This window comes from Loxodonta africana, chromosome 18 (genome assembly GCF_030014295.1).
Source record: "Loxodonta africana isolate mLoxAfr1 chromosome 18, mLoxAfr1.hap2, whole genome shotgun sequence".
NCBI classification, from domain to species: Eukaryota; Metazoa; Chordata; class Mammalia; order Proboscidea; family Elephantidae; genus Loxodonta; species Loxodonta africana.
Genome location: NC_087359.1, coordinates 61,304,820 through 61,325,148, shown reverse-complemented (window position 1 = coordinate 61,325,148; position 20,329 = coordinate 61,304,820). Strand labels below are relative to the sequence as shown.

The 20,329-nt window shown below is 37.4% G+C and overlaps 1 protein-coding gene across 1 annotated transcript in view; it reads right to left on the bottom strand.

Moving 5' to 3' along the window:
* Positions 1-20,329, bottom strand: part of NSRP1 (nuclear speckle splicing regulatory protein 1) — a 46,803-nt gene that overhangs the window by 8,678 nt on the left and 17,796 nt on the right. The window contains exons 3-6 of the mRNA XM_003416780.4: positions 8,563-8,619; positions 2,475-2,603; positions 1,388-1,595; positions 419-527 (exon numbers count right to left, since the gene is read on the bottom strand). Coding sequence (XP_003416828.2) covers positions 419-527; positions 1,388-1,595; positions 2,475-2,603; positions 8,563-8,619 — 503 coding nt within the window. The remainder of the gene's footprint in view (positions 1-418; positions 528-1,387; positions 1,596-2,474; positions 2,604-8,562; positions 8,620-20,329) is intronic.

Here is a 20,329-nt window from a genome sequence, read left to right as displayed (position 1 = left end):
TAGTTAAAAAAAAAAAAAAAGGCATTAATAAAAAAGACTATAATTTGGTTTTGTTCCTCCTTGAAGGTCATTTATAAGACCCACAACTAGAAACCATTTTGATACTCAAATTTTATACACTAAATGCTTAAGTTATTTGATTTTGTAGTAATGTTAAACTTTAATCACTGAAAATATACTGATGCAAATTTTAATGTATTTTTGTGAACTGCAGAATAAAAATGGTCTTGAAATTAATCTGTAGGTTTTTTGATCAAGAAATTACTTGCAAATCTCTAGCCAATCTCTGAATTAGGTCAGGTGGCTCACAACACAACATGCAATGCTGCAATGTTCCACCTTTCAGAGGGTTAATGACCCCACAATCATATCTATGGACAGTATCTTTTTTCTAAATATTCCATATGCCACATCTCACCTGGCTTCACGAAAGCTGCATTTAGGAACTTCCTCTTCACCAACTGCTTGATTTAATAGGTGCCTATAAAATCCACTGAGATCTTTTTGCTTGGTTACATCCAAACGTGCTAAGAGAGGGAAAGCAGAAGTGAGAAGAGTATATTCAACAAGGCACAATGCAGTTCAGTTTTACAGGCACGGAGTGTATAACACACACAGTGTGTAAGCTATTGCCTAGATCAGGAGTTGCAGGTCAAATGTGGCCCACTGCCTGGTTTTGCAAATAAAGTTTTATTGGAACACTGCCCTGCTCATTCAGTTATGTACTGTCTACAACTGCTTTTGAGTTACAAAGGCAGACTTGAGTAGCTGCATCAGAGACCCTATGGCACACAAAGCCTAAAATATTTACTATGTGGTCCTTTACAGAAAGTTTACCCACCACTGCTACAGATGAAAACATAATGCATGCCTGGATAGTCTTGCAGATTTGATTTGCTTCTACTTAAAGCTGATGACCACTTATTCCAATTAAACCATTTCCAAGTATATATTCTACTTAGGCCTAGGTAAATGACTATGAATAAGAGCACTAAAGCAAAGCATTAACACATTCTTTAGCTCCCACACTTTTTTTTCCCCTAAATGTCCAGTTGATGCTCTCTGAGTATTAGATTTCCTCATGTCAGAAAACATAATTAGGGTTTAAATCTGTTTATATTGCTGCTGATGAATGTTGTAACCACAGATTTAAACAAAATGAAAAATAAGTGAAAAGTCTTGTAGAAATAATAACTACTGTTGACTGTGCTTTTAGCTAATACCACTTGTTGATTTATAACACTGTATCTTGTATCTTGAATTCCATATATATGAATTTATGACCGTAACATTAAAATCCAAAGGTTCACTGACAAAACAAAATGGTTAACCACAGGGCAGAATTCTGCTGCTTCTGTTCCTTCTCCTCTTCCAGCATCAACCTCACCTTCGAGCGCAGCAGCCCTCTTTTCTCTTTCTTCCTCTTCAGCTCTCTCTTGCAGTTTTTTCTTATAGGCAGAGGTCACAAATGCCTCTTTATCATCAAATTCTCCCTTTTCCATTTCTCGTTCTCTCTGAATTTTCTTTTCCATTCTTTTTTCCTGCTCCTTTTTCCTGATCTCAACTGCTTTTAGTAAGTTGTGAATATACTTGGGCTAAGGGAAAAAAATATTTATTTAGAAAAGAGTCAAAGATAGTAATTGTTAATATTCTATTTTTATCATAAATTCATAAGATAGAAATGGTTAGTCCAAATAGGTAGGACTGTCTTCTTCTCAAAATTCAAAAATAAATTTACTATCTAGAATAAAATTAAAGTTGTTTTCAGTAAAAATTTAAGCATAGAGATAGAAATAATTCATAATGCTATTTTACTTCTTTGTAGACTCAAATTTTCCTACTGCTTTTCTTACCATTTTTACTGGTATTCTTTTAATATTTCAACAAATAAGTGAACTGATAGAAAAGTTCCTATTTTTCAGTTAGCAGAAACAGGATTATTTAAAATAGTAGCTATAATACAATTTGACAACCACTGCTCTTCCAGTAGATATTGAAAGGTGCAAAGATCCTTAAAAATCAGTCTATGCTTGTGGAAGAACAAGAGTGATAGAAAATTTGAACTTACTTCAATCCCTGCCTCAATTTTTTTCAACCTAGAAATACGATCATGATGATTCAGTTATCAGCTAAGAAGCAGTTAAAAAAAAAAAAAAGAGGATGGTAAAACATGAACAAGCATAAACACGAGGAGGACAAATTCGGTACATAAAATTTCTAAGGATAAATTTTAAGTATTTACAAAGCTTTCAAAGCAAACAACAAAATGTATAAAATTAGAAAATTCACTTGTTTCTGTTAAGATTCTATTGTGTAGGGCTTCCTGAGTTTTAAATCTATAATATCTGGAACCAAGGGCTCTTCACATTTCAAATACCTGGAAGCTTTTACTCAGCTCATCTGCATGCTGAAATAAGATTAAGACACAAAATGCATGTCAAGATCAAAGAAAGTTTCTATTTTCACTTACAAACCTTTCGGTCTTTTCCCAAAAGCAATTTAGGATTACTTTCTTCCTTTTTTTTCTGCATTTCATCATAAACACTGTCATATTCATACACAGTAGCATCTTCTGCAAGGGCCTTTTGGATTTCCAGTTTCGTCTTTAAAAAAAATTAAACATGCTTCAAAAATATGTCAGCCAATAGATACCACAAAAGGTCTATCTTTTTTTTTTTTTTGAGAGAGAGGTTCATCAAGTGGAAATCTATCATAAAAAGATTATAGCAATCACACTGAATGTCAATTCTAGAGCCTTGAAAGTGTACAATTTTTTTGAAAAAGGAGATTAATAACACTACCTACATTCCAGATTGTAGTGATAATTGACTTAATAAACTTAAAACCCTTAGAATAGAGCCTGACACAGAGCAACTGTTCAATAAGTGTTAACTATTATCTATTCACTTATACATAAATATAATCCACACCAACATGTCAAAATGTGGAAAGCATGACTTGGAAATATCTAACCCTGCTTTTGAGATGCTTATATATTAAACTTTCAAATCATCTTTAGTGAGCTGAGTTGCCAAACAGAATGTTTTATTTTCAAATGTCTAATGGTAGGAAACACTGTATGAAAAGCTCTCAACATTATCTAGTAAAAAATAACATTTTGTAATTAAGCCGGTTTTTCCAAATTTTAATCTTACAAAGTCCTCTGTTTATGATGTCCCTTCAATCTTAAATGTTCTTCCTCATGCTTTCAAGTCAACAAAATCTTATCCAGAGCTTCAGGGCCCCCTCAAGCCCTACCTTCTTTTCTGAGGACTTTAACCACCAACAATCTCTTCTGAACTCATGGCACATTCACCACTGCAATATTTAACTCTTAATAGGCTTGATGTTATTACTTTCTAATTATTTCACAAATCTTAGCTTCTCTCCCCCTAGCTTAGAAATTGCTTAGTCTACACACTGTAACCTTTTCTTGAATTACCACAATACCTAATATAATATGAAACACAAAAGGTTTATAAACCCTTTTTAAACAGAAAGAATCCTCCCAACAGTCTCAAGTTTTTACATATCAATAGGCTGGAAAGATGTACCATGCTAACCTAAATTTTTTCTGAAATATTGTTTAAAATATTAAATTCATAAATTCCCTCACTTTTCAACATTTACTTTAGAAATGTAAATGTAAATCATTAGAAAAACAATGATTTTCCTGCTCAGATGGTAAACTAGCACTGCTACTCCTTCCCTAAAACCAAATCTGGAGAACCCAAAGAGGCAAATATACAACCCAGGAAATAACTACCACAAAAAGCAAGAGAAACTGAAGGCTGTGACTTTGCGTATGTTGGGAGGAGAACAGCAGGGGGTACTGTGGTCTGGGACCAAGCACAGCTGACGGCTGTGTATGGACAGCCTAGAGAAAGGAGGATGTAAGTTCTGTTCTTGCTTCTTTTTCTGATACTTCAGGATAAGCAAAGCCTTGTTCCTCCCTGCAAAGATAGGTGGCAATACTGCATGAGCCCAAGACTAGAGTCATTGCAAAAGTCCTGTTGAGGTGAGGAGTAGAGGACAACAGCTTGAACTGGGAGCTCAAGAATTCACCAGCTTCCCCACAAACTCCAGGGCTGGTGGATCACAATCTAGACAGCCTGGTTCCTTTCAGTTTCCTTCTGTTTCTCCCTCAGGGTAGGAAGGTAATACCTGGACCTGAAGAGTTGCTTGGTGGGACAACTGTGTTTTTTGTGTTGTCTGGGGTTCCATACCCTAGGGCTCAGTCCCTCTCCTACTCTTGAACTCATCAGGAATGAGGCTAACTAGGGTCTGGTCTTTGGCCCTTCTTCAATACATATTAGAGAATCACTCACCAAGAGATTATGAGCTCACAGACTAAAATAATTAGATAACTGAAGTGGTTTTAATTTTAAAAATAATTGAAAGAACTTAAAAAAAAAAGTCAAGTAGACAAGTATGTATCATTGGAATAATAAATTACCAGGATCTAGAACCAAGATTTTAAAATAAGCAAGATAAATAATAAATTACAAAAGAAATATGAAAGATATTAGCAAACAAAACAAGAGTAAAAATTCATAAAAAAGAACTAAGTGGAAAAATTAGGTATAAAAAACATAGTAACTAGGGGACAAAAATTATAGGTGAGATTAGTAGAATGAATTCAGTTGAAGACGAACTAACCAGTTGGAAGACTGGATTAAGCAACTCTCCAAAACGGACGCAAGAGAAGATATACAGAAAATACAAAAGTTAGGATATGGAGATCAAAAGAAGTACCAGTATCTGGAAAAATGAAGTCTCAGAATAAGACAGGGGTCCCCAGGCTGCAGAAAATTGCCCTGCCTCAGGCAGCTTGCTTGGCATGCCCCAGAGTTTTACATTAGTATCCTGGTTCCTTTGCTTGTTACCCACCACCCACCCCCAGCTTTATATTAGAATCCGGTTCCTTTGCTTGGCACACCCAGTAGTATCACATTAAAATCGTAGTTCCCCTCCTTAACTGCTGCCCCAAAACTAGAGGAAATTGGCAGAAATCGGCTGACACTCAGGATAACCTTTTAGCTCATTAAACACCTCATGCATAATACCCTCCCCATCTCTGGGTGGAATTTAACTGCCATTTTCTGAACTTGCGATGCATGAAGTTATATGTAAACCCAACTGCACCTGCGTAGCATGATTAAGAATGTGGCTGATGTAACCTGTACAAACTTCCCACTTGTAAACCCCCTAAAAGTAACCTTTCCCCTCACCCTTGCTGAGCAGTCTTGGTGGCGGCAGCCTCAACTGTTCCTCTCCTTGCACAAGATAAAGGTGCCTTTCTACTGTCCCACCATGGTCTCTCGTTTACTGGCTGAGACAAGTCATACAGAGCGGAATCTGGGGTTACACCCAGCAACAAGATGAAAAGAAAAACAAAAACTGAGGGGAGAAATACTCAAAGAAATAATGGAGATAATTTCCTTAGAATAGACGAAAGATGAACAACCAAGAAGACCACTTGGTGCCATAGAGTGCTGAATAGGAGAGACAAGGAAAACCCCTCACTTAGACACATGGGGTTGCCATGAGTTAGAATCGACGCAATAGCATCAGGTAATGCACAGACACAGTATTGTTAAATACCAAAATAGCAAAATGAAAACAAAAAATTCTGAAAGCTTCTAGAGAGAAAGAGCAGATAACTCACAAAGGAGTATCAGACTGACTTTACATTCATTTCTCAACAGCAACACTGACAGCAATTAAGACACCAGAGTAATGATTTTTAAACAAAGAAAAAGAACATAGGATTTTATATTTAGGCTAATTATCAAACACAAGGGCATAAAAAATATTCTCAGACACACAAAGGCTCATATTAAATACACTTTTGGAGAAAGTATTCAAGAAGAAAAGAAATCCAGGAAATGCTGAAAGAAAGATGAGAAGGGTGACGTGGAATGTTCATAAAGCTGTTTGTATCTTAAAAACAAACGCCAGACAAAAGGAGTGGTGGGGTAGAAAAGAATGCACCCTCATAATGAGCCACACTGAAGTTCAAGACAAGGTCAACTTAACGGGGTGGGCAGAAACCAATGGATGATAGCGTGCTCAAGTTCTAGCCTTTTTAGGAGGAAGACAAAGATACCACAATTAAGAAGGCACACAGTGGTTAAGAGATCAGAGGCTAACCAAAAGGCTGGCAGTTCAACTCCACCAGCCGCTCCCTGGAAATCCTATGGGGCAATTCTACTCTGTCCTGTAGGGCTGCTATGAGTCACAACCGACTAGACGGCACTTAACAATGACAACTGGTTGGGAAAAAAAACAACAAACCCCCTACCAAGAAAACTCTAGGTCAGATAGAAAGCTTCCCTGTCAAGTTTTATCAAATGTTTAAAGAAAGAAAGAATTTCAAACTTCTGTGTTATTTGCTCATTTTATGAGACTCACCAAACCTTGGTATTATCAGACTTTTTAATTTTTTCAGTCTCGATAATTACAGTGAAATAAAAGGAAACATACAGGCCAAGCTCATTTATGATGCGAAAATCCTCAGCACTTATGTAAACAGCCTAAATAAAATCCGAGTAAACTAAATGCAACGGTATATAAAGATAATACACTATGCCCATGTTTGGGTTATGCTATTTTATACAAAGTTATAATGATTGATTTTCTCAAGTTAAACCAACCTTGCATTATTGGTATGAAGCCAACTTCATCATGAAGCAATACTCTTTTTATAGAACCCATTAATGATTTTAAAAAATAAACAATAAACAAAACCTCTAACCAGGAATAGAAAGAAAAGCACTTCTTAGCTTGACAACAGGTATCTTCCAAAGAACTACACTAAAAGGTTGTATTTAATGATGAGATACTGAAAGCTTTATTAACGAAATGGGGAAAAAATGGCTTCACTATTAAAGTACCCCACTTCTAGGAGTATTTTCTTTTAAATTAAGTAAAAGCAATCAAACCAGTATTCACTGTGACGAAAGCTGGTTTGGGGTTAACGCAGCAAACAGCTGAATCACCCAAATGGGAACAAGATGAAGAATAGCTAGCAGATGTGGGAGACCAAAGCAGCGGTAGGCAGGTGAGAGGTATAAGAAGAGTTGTAGTAGTAGTCTTAATTTCCAAGCAAACAATGAAAAAGTCCCACTGACAGAAACAGTAGCTTTGAAAAATCCAGAGTTAAGAATGAAATTGGATTTGGGATTTATGCTTTATGTGTAGAAAAAGTAGCACAAAAATAAAGAACATGAGAAAACAGGACACCTACAGGATCTTGGAAAAGTTACCTGACTCCCTGGAACTCAATTCTTTCATCTATATAACAAAGTTGAACTTGATGATCACTCTAAAATCCTATTGCGTTCTAAAATTCAGATTCAAAGCACTATAGTGTTTATGTTAGTTAAAAAATCACAGATTTTTGTTTTTATGTACATATTAAATAATTTTGAGGTTGCTGAGGTAAACATTATAATATTCCACCATTGAACTGAGGTAGTATCTTAAAATAACTGAATACATAAAAAAAATACATAAAAAAAAATAATTCAAGGTCAAATCCCCAGGGAAGCAGTATAACACACTGGATAAAAGCTTGCGGCTCTGCAATTTCACTGCCTGGGTATGAACACAACTCCATCATTTACTAACTGTGTGATCTTACCCAAGTCAAATAAATTCTTTTTGCCTTCATTTCCTCAACTGTAAAATGGGATTATAAGAACATCTACCTCACAGAATTGTAAAAATAATTAAGGATGACTCTTGAAAAGTAATTAATATAACATCTGGCACACAGGAAACAGTCAATAAATTTATCCTGGATTTATACTGGATTCTAGTTAAACAAGGGAGAAATAGGTACCAGGAATTATAAGAAAAAATAGAAGAAAACTAAAACTGAAGGAAAAAAAAAGCTTGTCAATATTTACTTTATGTTCTGTAGTAGCAAAATCTGAGATATACTAGTGCGGTAGAAAGATAAGTAAATCTTCAAGTCTGCTTCTGTAATTAACTGTGTGATCATGGGGATAGCTAATCCTTTTTAAGTTTCAGATTTCTTAATCAGGACCATGAGCAGGTTTGTGACAATTAAAAATACATATATATATATTTATGTAAAAAGTGCTTGGAAATACTATAGAGCATAATATAAACACAAGGTGCTACTAAGTCTATTAAAAATTACCCAATACCTATTTTCTTAATAGACGCATTTCAAATAATTATAAAATTTTAAAATCAATTTGCTTGTGAAAAGACTTTTTTAAAACCAGTAAACTCGCTCGCAGGAATTATTGAGCTAAACGATCCATTGCCAGACTAATGAATGAGTCATCATCTAAAAACAAAACATGGTTTAACCTACTGCACAAAAATTCTTTATTCTGTTTTTTCCACTCAAATTTATATGAGAAACCTGTAACCTATGTAAAAATCAAGAAGCATCCTTTTAGCACATTTTTAGAGAGTAAGGATCAACACAAAATTATTTCTTTATAAACACCTACTCTGCTTTAGTTTCAGTACCAAGATATCAAAACTAACACTTAAAAATGTGAGCCGAAATACTTCACCAACCTGTTTCATTGCTTGCTTCTTAGCAGCTTCCCTCTGAAGGCTTTCACTCACAGAAGTCTATAAAAAGAAAAAAAGCTGTCATTCCTTCCACCCATTTAAAATTTCTTTTTCAGTATTCAAGTTGGCAACTAGTTCCTTAATGTGACAGTTAAAAGTAGAAAGATACCATGAATTAAATTAACATTTTCAAGATCTTTCCTCTGAAACTTCAGGAAACACATGAATTTTCATTGCAAATCATCAGAGCAGTCTGTAAGGTGTAAGAGAAAATATAATGGTACAGGAAAGATTGATGAGACATGTGTGTTTAGTCCCAGCTTCACCACTAAGTCATTCAGCCTCTCTGGATTTGAATTTCTTTTACGCACAAATGTGAATGGGGAGGAACTGGACTGGTAACATTTCAGATCTCTTCCAACACTAAAATGGTATGATTCTCAGCAACAAAAAACACATCATTTAATATTCATCACTGAATATAGTACACCAAGCTCATGGTATATGCGTTACAGTTTGTTGTTGCTGGGTGCCTTCGAGTTGACTCAGACTTATAGTGACCCCATGTGACAGAGAAGAACTACCCCACAGGGTCTTCCTGGGTGTAATCTTTACAGAAGCAGGTCACCAGTTCTTTCTCCCTCAGAGCCACTGGGTGGGTTTGAACTGCCAACCTTTCAGTTAGCAGTTGAACACTTAAACGTTGTGCCACCAAGGCTCCTTCTTTCCAGCTTAGGGATAGCCAAAATTATCTGTGGCTATAATCATTCAACAGATACATACTGAAAGCCTGCTATAAGGGGCACTGTTCTAGGTCCTGAAGACAGTAGAAAAACTAGGACAGTCTTTGTCCTCAAGAGATAAATAGTCTGAAAAGGAAGACAAATAACTGAAGAATTAATTACAATACAAATGTGATAAGCAATGTAATAAAGAGATAAACAAGGAACTGTGGGATCCCAGAGCAGAAGGCAACTAAATATATGAGGAAACAAGAAAGCCTTTCCAAAAGAGAAATTAAAATTAGATCTGAATCAAAAAGAACAGAAATTTAAAAGAAGGATATTTTGGAAGTAGCAGTAAGGACATGGGCAAAAGTAAATAAAGACTAATAGCTAAGAACAAAAGTATAATCAGAATACTTTAACAAAAAGTTTCCTTAAAAGTATAAGGTTTTGTGAATATATAAAAACCACTGAACTATACACTTTAAAAGGGTGAACTTTACAGCATGTTAACTGTATCTCAAAAAAACAAAACAAGCCTATCGATGAATTTATTTTTAATTAAAATTATAATGCTCAGCCCTGGTATTATAGTTGTCTAGCCTACTGACATTTGCTTTTTTTAGTTGCGTATGATCAGTCAGTGTGCTTCCTTTGTTTTTCACAGCAATAAACAGAAAAAAATATACAAACCTAATTCTAGCTCCCTAAAGACAAACTCAATATACAAAAAGCCATACAAGCAAAAAAACACACATTATCAATAAATTAAAGAATTGTATAGACAAAGGGGAACTAAGAACTTGGCTGCCAACCAAAAGGTCGGCAGTTTGAAGCCACCAGCTGCTCCTTGGAAACCCTACGGGGCAGTTCTACTCTGTCCTATAGGGTCACAATGAATCAGAATCAACTTGACAGCAATGTGTTTGGTTGTTTTACATAGACAAAGGAGTCCCTGGATGGTGCGAACTGTTAAGCGCTCAACTGCTAGCTGAAAGGCATCTCAGAAGACAGGTCTGGTAATCGGCTTCAGAGAGGTCACAGACTCCACAGCAACTAACGACACCAGAGGAAGAGATGTTGATAACTACAACAGTAACAGCAGCTAACACTTACCGAGCCGGGTGCCATGTTACTTTCCACATACTAACCATTTGATCAAAATTTCCAACACATGATAAGACGCTTTAACTCATTTCAATATTAAATATGCTAATGAGAAAGTCTCATGAAATTCTTTCCAATGTATTTTTATATCTGTCTTCCTAATTAGCGTAAATATTGTTTCTTGATGATCCAGTTAGTCACGTGTGCATGTGTGTATAGCTCAATGCTGTTTTATGACACGAACAGCTTCGTGCCACTGCCAATAAGATCCTTAACTGTACCAGCATTAAGGCTCTGTAGTGCTCCTCCTTTACTGTCCTACCCACCCCTCTCCCACACACCCTAACCCCTGGCAACAACTAATCTGTTCTCTATTGCCACAATTATGTTATTTCACAAATGTTAAATAAATACAATCATGCACTGTGTGTCCTTTTGAGGCTGGCTTTTTTCACTTGGCATAATTTTAAAGGTGTGTGTTTTACTTAGTACAGATGTTGCAAAACACTTCAATTCCTGCCACAAAATAACCTTACCTACAAGTGACCTAAGGAAAAGCTGTTAAAAAATTATTGAGGGTGAATGTGACCCAAAACACACAATACTGTCCTTAATTAAATAGCTACAAAATTAGCAGGCAGATAATTATTCTATGTCTGAAGACCAGCTCACAGTATAACACAGGACAGAATTCATTAACGACGCCTCCCAGTGTAACCCCAAATTATCATTAGTTTTAAACTTAGGAAGACAGAAATTACTCCTTATAAGGACCTCTATCTTAAAAAAGTACTAAGACTGCATGAAAAGTATAGCATTTTACAGGGGCTCAAAAGATTAGCAATATACTACTGATAAAGTTTAACTCTGGTTCATTTTAGAAGACATTTAAGAAAAAAAAATTCAAATGCAAACATTCTGTTACCATAAATCAAACCCAATCCAACTCGTTGCTGATTTCAACTCATAGCGACCCTATAGGGCAGAGCAGAACTGTCTCACAGGGTTTCCAAGGAGCAGCTGGTAGATTCAAATGGCCAACCTTTTGGTTAGCAGCCAGGGTCTTAACCACTACAACAGCAGGGCTCCAATATTACCATACCACACTGGTATTTCAAAATTGGGGAACTATATCACATTTATGGGCAGTTCCTCAAAGACTAAACTATAAGTCCAAGGCAGTTCCAGTACAAACCTCTGAAGAGTTTTGTTTTAGTTTTCAAGGAATTGAAACTCATTCTATGTCTATGGAAGAATAAAGGTCAAAAACAATAAAGTTTGAAAAAAGTGTAAAATAGGGCTTATTCTACTCTATTGTAAGATTTACTAAAAAATAAAAAAATAAAAAATAAGGCATAATAATAAAAAGTGTGGTACTACCACAGCAACATATAACAATGGAACAAAACAAGAGAGCTTAGTTTAGCACCAGACTCATGGATTAGGGATACATGGGAACTTGACACGATAAAAAACCAAAACTAAAAACCCACTGCCATTGAGTTGATTCCAAGAGTCTTAAACTGAGTCTATTCTGTCTTATACTGAGTCAGAATCAGCTCACAGTGTAAGACAGAGCAGAACTGCCCCACAGGGTTTCCAAGCCTGTAACCTTTACGGAAGCAGACTGCTACATCTTTCTCCCGCAGGAGTGGCTGGTGGGTTTGAATCACTGATCTTTTGGTCGGCGGTCAAGCACTTTAACCACTGTACCACCAGGGTTCACCAGCTATGATAAAGACAACCCACAAATCAGCAGGAAAAAGATGCACTGTCTATAGATGGTTATTACCTCACCCACCTCGGCTCCACATGGATTAAAGATCTGCATGTAAAAGATATTATAAACTCAATAAAAGATAGTTCTTTAAAACAACGCCTAAAATCACAAACTGTAGGGAGAAAACTGATGGTCTTGACTATATTCCCCAGAAAACCCAGTGCCATCGAGTCAATTCCGGCTCATAGCAACCCTATAAGACAGAGTAGAATTGCCCCATCAAGTTTCCAAGGAGTGTCTGGTGGATTTGAACTGCCGACCTGTTGGTTAGCAGCTACAGCACTTAACCACTACACCACCAGGGTATGACTATATTAGAAAGCGAGAATTTATGCTCTATAAAGACCACCATATAATGGTCAACGCTAAGCTGCAATAACAAACTGGCGTTCACCATTACTGAACACTTTGATCGAAGATTCCACAAAAGAATCCTTATCAAAAGGGGGAAAATGTGTAACAATCAGAATTTCAAATTCTCATGGATCCTAGATCCTGGAGCCATGAGGCTGAATGAACCCCTGCAACTATTGCTCTAAGATAATCTTTAAACATCAAACCAAAAGTATTCCCTGAAGACTTCTAAAAACCAAAAAATAGTTTAGCTTAACTAGTAAAAAAAGATGTCTGACTTAAGCATTTTGCTCTTTTAAGAACTATCTACATGAGATCAAATTGACAGCAACTTGAAGATTGGCCAGGAACCTCCCAGGCAGTGAATTCATGTTAATGGGGGAGGAACAACTTAAAAAAAGGAGTGAGAATGGTTACATAACTCAAAGAATGTAATCAATGTCATTTAATGGTACATGTAGAAACTGTAGTACTGGTGTATGTTTTGCTGTGTATATTCTCAACAAAATAAAATTACAAAAAAATTTAAAATACTCAAAAGCAAATAAACAAAACACTAGCAAGTAGCCATCTAAGATGAACAACTGGTCTCAACCCAGCTGGAGCAAAGGAGAATGAAAAACACCAAAGTCACAATGTAAGTATGACCCCAAGAGTCAGAACAGACCACAAAAATCAGACTACATCAGCCTGAGACCAGACGAACTAGGTGGTGCCTGGCTATAACCGATGACTGCCCTGACAGGGAACACAACAGAGAACCCCTGAGGGAGCAGGACAGCAGTGGGATGCAGACCTCAAATTCTCTTTTAAAAAACTAGACTTAATGGTCTGACTGAGACTGGAACGACCCCGGAGGTCATGGTCCCCAGACCTTCTGTTAGCCCAAGACAGGAACCATTCCCAAAGCCAACTCTTCAGACAGGGATTGGACTGGACTACGGGATAGAAAATGATACCGGTGAGGAATGAGTTTCTTGGATCAAGCAGACACATGAGAATATGTGGGCAGCTCCTGTCTGGAGGGAAGATGAGAAGGCAGAGGGGGACAGAAGCTGGCTGAATGTGTATATTCTCAACAAAATTATATATAAAAAAAATTAAATACTCGAAAACAAACAGAAAACACTAGCAAGCGGTCATCTATGATGAACAATTGGTCTCAACCCACCAAGAAACACGGGGTGGAGAGAAGGAATGTGCTGTCTCGTTAGGGGAAGAGCAACTAGGAGTATATAGCAAGGTGTATGTAAGATTTTGTATGAGAGACAGGTTTGATTTATAAACTTTCACTTAAAGCATAATTAAAAAAAAAAAAAGACTCCAGACACCACTCTCCGAAGTGGGATGCAGAATGTTTTCTTAATAGATTTTATTACGCCAATTGACTCAGATGTCCCTTGAAACTATGGTACCCAAACCCCCGTGCCTGTTACGCTGGCCTTCGAAGCATTCAGTTTATTCAGGAAACTTCTTTGCTTTTGGTTTAGTCCAGCTGTACACAGGCCAAATTTTAATGAAATATGCTTGGTAATATTTTTTTTTCCAGAAGACAAGCAATAGTTTGGCACCTAATATATAATCACAATGACCAAATCAGGTGTGCAGCATGCCCAGTACAGACTTTATTAGAGTTTGGTTATAAATACACAATCTCTTGACATTGAAGATGTAGTTCTTGCAGATAAAGTCCAAAGGCAGGAAATGAATCTCCTCCCAAATGCTGCTGCTTATCTTTAAAGTAACCTCAAATTATTACTAAACTAATAAAGTAATTTTGTTTCAGAAAGTGATCTGATCTACTTTATTCTCAGCTTTTGATAAATCCATGAGTGAGATGAAGGATTATTGCTTTTTGTCTGACTACACATACAGAAACACAACATGAAAATAAAGGAAAAACTTTTAAAAATGATTTTTATGGTAAAGTTGGAACAGGCAGTGTCAAAGCCCGTCAGTATATGAAGAGACATGAGTGGTTTGGGAAAATCAGAAAGCTAATTTTGTTATTTAACTTAGCAAATTTGGAATTAAAGCGTATACTATCTTCTAATTGGAGTCCTGGAGGAGCAGTGGTTAAGAGCTCGGCTGCTAACCAAAAGGCCAGCAGTTCATATCTACCAGGTGTTCCTTGAAACCCTACAGGGCAGTTCTACTCTGTTCTATAAGTTGGAATCAACTCGACGGCAATGGGTTTGGTTTTGGTTTTATATTCTAATTAGAAATTGTCAGTTAAAAAGGATGAGTGAAAGGGTGCAATGGAATCATGTACAGACTAAATAAGATACTAGTAATTCAAAAAAATACAATTATGGATACTAATGCCTTGTTTATGGAATTTTTCTAACATGTGATTCTTAGCTAATGACCACAACTCAAAGTGGTGATCAAGATCCTATAAAATGGTCCCAAAAAAGACAGGCATCCCAATATGACCATCAAACAAAAAGTGGGATGGAGACAGCTGGTAGACACTGGAAGGTAGAGTTGTGTAATTTCACATGGAAGGATATACGTCTCAAAAATCTAAGATAGGGTCACATACTGGAAAAGCAGTTGAAGAAGAAAGAAGAGCTAGACAATGCCTGGCTTTGTTGACCAAATTAAGGATTCTTAATCCTAAAAGAGATGGGAAGTCAACAGTGATTTTTGAAAATTTCAGTAAGATCGTTTCATCTGAAGTTTGCAAAAATGGACTGAAGAGGCTTCAAAAGACAACCTGGACATCAGTGAAAATGGAAGAGCAAGGACCTCCAAAAATCCTCTCCTCCATAAAAGCACTAAAAAACATTGACTAAAACGTCAGAATCTATTTTTTTAGGATTCCAAACATTAAAAGGCTTACAGTAACCCAAGTAGCACTTATTCAAGAACAACGGCTGAATCTTGGTAAGAACAGTAAGCCTGAACTTGCTATATTCCCATCCCCACCTCCTAGCACTATGGTAGACTTGAAACAAACACCCATAATCATGGTAGAAACCAGCAGCCTGGCAGCCACTGGAGGGAACAGAATTTCTAAGCTACATTACCAGAGAAATGTTATTATTTGATCTGTCTGTAGTTCCTAGAAAGACCCCACTCACAGGCTGTCTTTATTTGACTTAACTCAGAGTTCACACTGTGAACACCCTTTCCCAGGGGCGTTCCCCAGAGATGCATGTCAAAAAACAATCAAAGGTAATTACTAAACATAAAGCCTGCCTGAAGGGGTGGATGGCAGTGGGACGAACCACAGGCCAACCAAAAAGCATAAAAGGTAAAGCTTGGGAATAAGATATCCATAGCCAGGTTTGAAAAGTTCCAACATTTCTGAAAATCTTGAAGGCCACCGCCCATGTGTAGGGTTGTGCACAAGCTTAGGAAAGACCTGGGAAGGCCCTAAGCTCTCACCTCTAACTGATGTCGAGGCTTTGCACAAGCAAGAACTGAAGGCTAAGGTGGAATTGTAAAGTGCCTGGCTGAGTGTTAAAGGTGTGCCCCAACATGCACAAACAGCCCCTCAGCAAATTCTGGGCAACTTACTGGTTCCTGACATTTAAGGATATTTCCATCCTATCATTATACACTAAACAAGCAGAGACTTCTTGGCCACATACAACAAAGAATACACGCCTTACAATTTTAGTACAGAAAACTCACTAATAAGCAAAAAACAAAAATCAAAACAACTCAATAAATCCTGGGGAGAGGGGAGAATCTGATCTCCAGAGTTGCAACATTACATTATCTTAAATGTCCGGTTTCCAACAAAAAAACTATGAGACATGCAAAGAATCAATACGGTCCACACAAGAAAAAAAAAAGGTCAAAAAGAAACTGTCCCCAAATAGAAGGTCCAGTTAAGAGTGGGAAAAAAAAATGTAGAACAAAATTCAAATTCATAAAAAAGACCAGATTTACTGGTCCAAGACAGACTGTTGTTGTTGATAGGTGTCAACTCATAGCCATTCCATGAACAAAAACACTGCCCAGTCCTGCGTCATCCTCATAGCTGTAGTTATCTAGACTAGAGGAACCCCCAGAGACTATGACCCGTACACACCCTACTAACCTGGAACTGAAGCCATTCCCAGAGATCACCATTCAGCCAAATTATAAACAGGCCTATAAAATATACAGTAACACCTGTGAAGAGGTTTTAACACCTGTGAAGAAAGTCTCCTTAGAGTAATCATCTGTATGAGACCAGAAGGGCGACATCTGTCCAAAAGCAAAGATGAGAAGGCAGGAAGGGGCAGGAAAACTGAACAAATGGAAATGGGGAGCTCAGACTGACATACTGAGGTGACTGCTACCAATGTCACGGAATAAACTGAACGAGAAACTGATTTTCTCTGTAAACCTTCACCTAAAGCACAATTAAAAGAAAAAAGAAACTGTCCTTGAGAAAGCCCAGATGCTAGACTTACTAGACAAAGACTTTAAATCAGCTATTTTAAATCTGTTCAAAGAACAGGAGCCATGTCCAAAAAACTAAAGTATGAAAATAACATTTCACCAAATAGACAGTATCGGTAAAAAGACAGAAATTGTGAAAAAGGATGAAATAAAAACCCTGGAGTTGAAAAGTATAACACTTGAAATGAAAAATTCACTAGAATGGCTAAACAGGAGATTTGAGCTCACAAAAGGATCAGTGAACACAAAGATAGGTCAAATAAAACTGTCCTGTGAGGAACAGAAAGAAAAGAGAATGAAGAAAAATGAACAGTCTCATAGACCTGTGGGATACCATCAAGTGTACCAACATATGCATAACAAGTTCCAGGAGGAAAAGAGACAAAGTGGCAGAAATAATATTTAAGGAAATGATGGCTACAAAGTCCCAAAGTGATGAAAAACAATCTACACATCAAGAAATTCAACAAACTCCAAGTAGGATAAACTCAGAGTTCTAGACACATCATCAAACTATTTAAAGATAAAGACAAAATTAGTAAAAATCCTAAAAGCTGCAAGAGAGGAGAAACTCATCATATACGAGCAATCCTCAATAAAATTAATAGTTTCTCATCAGAAACCATGGAGATAAGAAAGCAACGGGATGACATACTCAAAGCGATGAATGAAAAATACTGTCAACCACAAATTCTGGATCTAGCAAAACTATCTTTCAAAAATGAAGGTGAAATTGAGACAATAAACAAAAACTTAGGGAATCTGTTACTAGCAGGCCTGTCCTTCAACCTGAAAGAAAGGACACTACATAAAAAACTCAAATCTACATGAAGAAGAAGAAAACTGGTAAAGGTAATTAATTACATAGGTAAATACAAAGACAGTGTAAATGTATTTTGTCTTTAACTCTTTTTTCTCCTAAATTAAAAGAACTTCATAAAGCAATAATTATAAACGTGTAATAGGCTTACACAATGTATAAGCATATAATTTGTATGACAATAACAGCACAAAGGAGGAGGGAGGGAATGGAGCTATATACTAGCAAAGTTTTGTATACTATTGTCATTAAATTGGAAACCCTGGTGGCATAGTGGTTAAGAGTTTGGCTGCTAACTAAAAGGTGAGCAGTTTGAATCCATCAGACGCTCCCTGGGAAGTCTATGGGGCAGTTCCACTCTGCCCTATAGGGTCGCTGTTGTTGTTGTTGTTAGGTGCCCTAGAGTCGGTTCCAACTCATAGCGACCCCACGCACAACAGAACAAAACACTGCCCGGTCCTAAACCATCCTCACAATCGTTGTTATGCTTGAGCTCATTGTTGCAGCCACCGTGTCAATCCACCTCGTTGAGGGTTTTCCTCTTTTCCGCTGACCCTGTACTCTGCCAAGCATGATGTCCTTCTCCAAGGACTGATTCCTCCTGACAACATGTCCAAAGTATGTAAGAAACGGTCTCGCCATCCTTGCTTCTAAGGAGCATTCTGGTTGTACTTCTTCCAAGACAGATTTGTTTGTTCTTTTGGCAGTCCGTGGTATATATGATGTTCTTCGCCAACACCACAATTCAAAGGTGTCAATTCTTCTTCGGGCTTCCTTATTCATTGTCCAGCTTTCACAGGCATATGATGCACTTGAAAATACCGTGGCTTGGGTCAGGCGCACCTTAGTCTTCAAGGTGACATCTTTGCTCTTCAACACTTTAAAGAGGTCCTTTGCAGCAGATTTACCCAATGTAATGTCTCTCTTGATTTCTTGACTGCTGCTTCCATGGCTGTTGATTGTGGATCCAAGTAAAATGAAATCCTTGACAACTTCAACTTTTTCTCCGTTTATCATGATGTTGCTCACTGGTCCAGTTGTGAGGATTTCTGTTTTCTTTATGTTGAGGTACAATCCATACTGAAGGCTGTGGTCTTTGATCTTCATTAGTAAGTGTTTCAAGTCCTCTTCACTTTCAGCAAGCAAGGTCGTGTCATCTGCATAATCCAGGTTGTTAATGAGCCTTCCTCCAACCCTGATGCCCTGTTCTTCACATAATCCAGCTTTTTGGATTATTTGCTCAGCATACAGATTGAATAGGTATGGTGAAAGAATACAACCCTGACGCACACCTTTCCTGGCTTTAAACCAATCAGTATCCGCTCGTTCTATCCGAACAACTGCCTCTTGATCTATGTAAAGGTTCCTCATGAGCACAATTAAGTGTTCTGGAATTCCCATTCTTTGCAATGTTATCCGTAATTTGTTATGATCCACACAGTTGAATGCCTTTGCATAGTCAATAAAACACAGGGAAACATCCTTCTGGCATTCTCTGCTTTCAGCCAGGATCCATCTCACATCAGCAATGATATCCCTGGTTCCACGTCCTCTTCTGAAACCGGCCTGAATTTCTGGCAGTTCCCTGTCGATATACTGCTGCAGCCGTTTTTGAATCATCTTCAGCAAAATTTTGCTTGCGTGTGATATTAATGATATTGTTCTATAATTTCCAAATTCAGTTGGATCACCTTTCTTGGGAATAGGCATAAATATGGATCTCTTCCAGTGAGTTGGCCAGGAAGCTGTCTTCCATATTTCTTGGCATAGACAGGTGAGCACCTCCAGCGCTGCATCTGTTTGTTCAAACATCTCAATTGATATTCCATCAATTCCTGGAGCTTTGTTTTTTGCCGATGCCTTCAGAGCCGCTTGGACTTCTTCCTTCAGTACCATCGGTCCCTGATCATATGCTAACTCTTGAAATGGCTGAACATCGACTAATTCTTTTCGGTATAATGACTCTCTTCCATCTTCTTTTGATGCTTCCTGTGTCGTTTAATATTTTCCCCATGGAATCCTTCACTATTGCAACTCAAGGCTTGAATTTTTTCTTCAGTTCTTTCAGCTTGAGAAACAGCGAGCATGTTTTTCCCTTTTGGTTTTCCATCTCCAGCTCTTTGCACATGTCATTATAATACTTTACTCTGTCTTCTCGAGACGCCCTTTCAAATCTTCTGTTCAGTTCTTTTACTTCATCAATTCTTTCTTTTGCTCCAGCTGCTCAACGTTTGAGAGCAAGTTTCAGAGTCTCCTCTGACATCCATCTTGGTCTTTCCTTTCTTTCCTGTCTTTTCAATGACCTCTTGCTTTCTTCATGGATGATGTCCTTGATGTCATTCCACAACTCGTCTGGTCTTCGGTCACTAGTCTTCAATGCGTCAAATCTATTCTTCAGATGGTCTCTAAATTCAGCTGAGATATACTCAACATCCTATTTTGGCTCTCGTGGGCTTGCTCTGATTTTCTTCAGTTTCAGCTTGAACTTCCATATGAGCAATTGATGGCCTGTTCCACAGTCAGCCCCTGGCCTTGTCCTGACAGATGATATTGAGCTTTTCCATCGTCTCTTTCCACAGATGT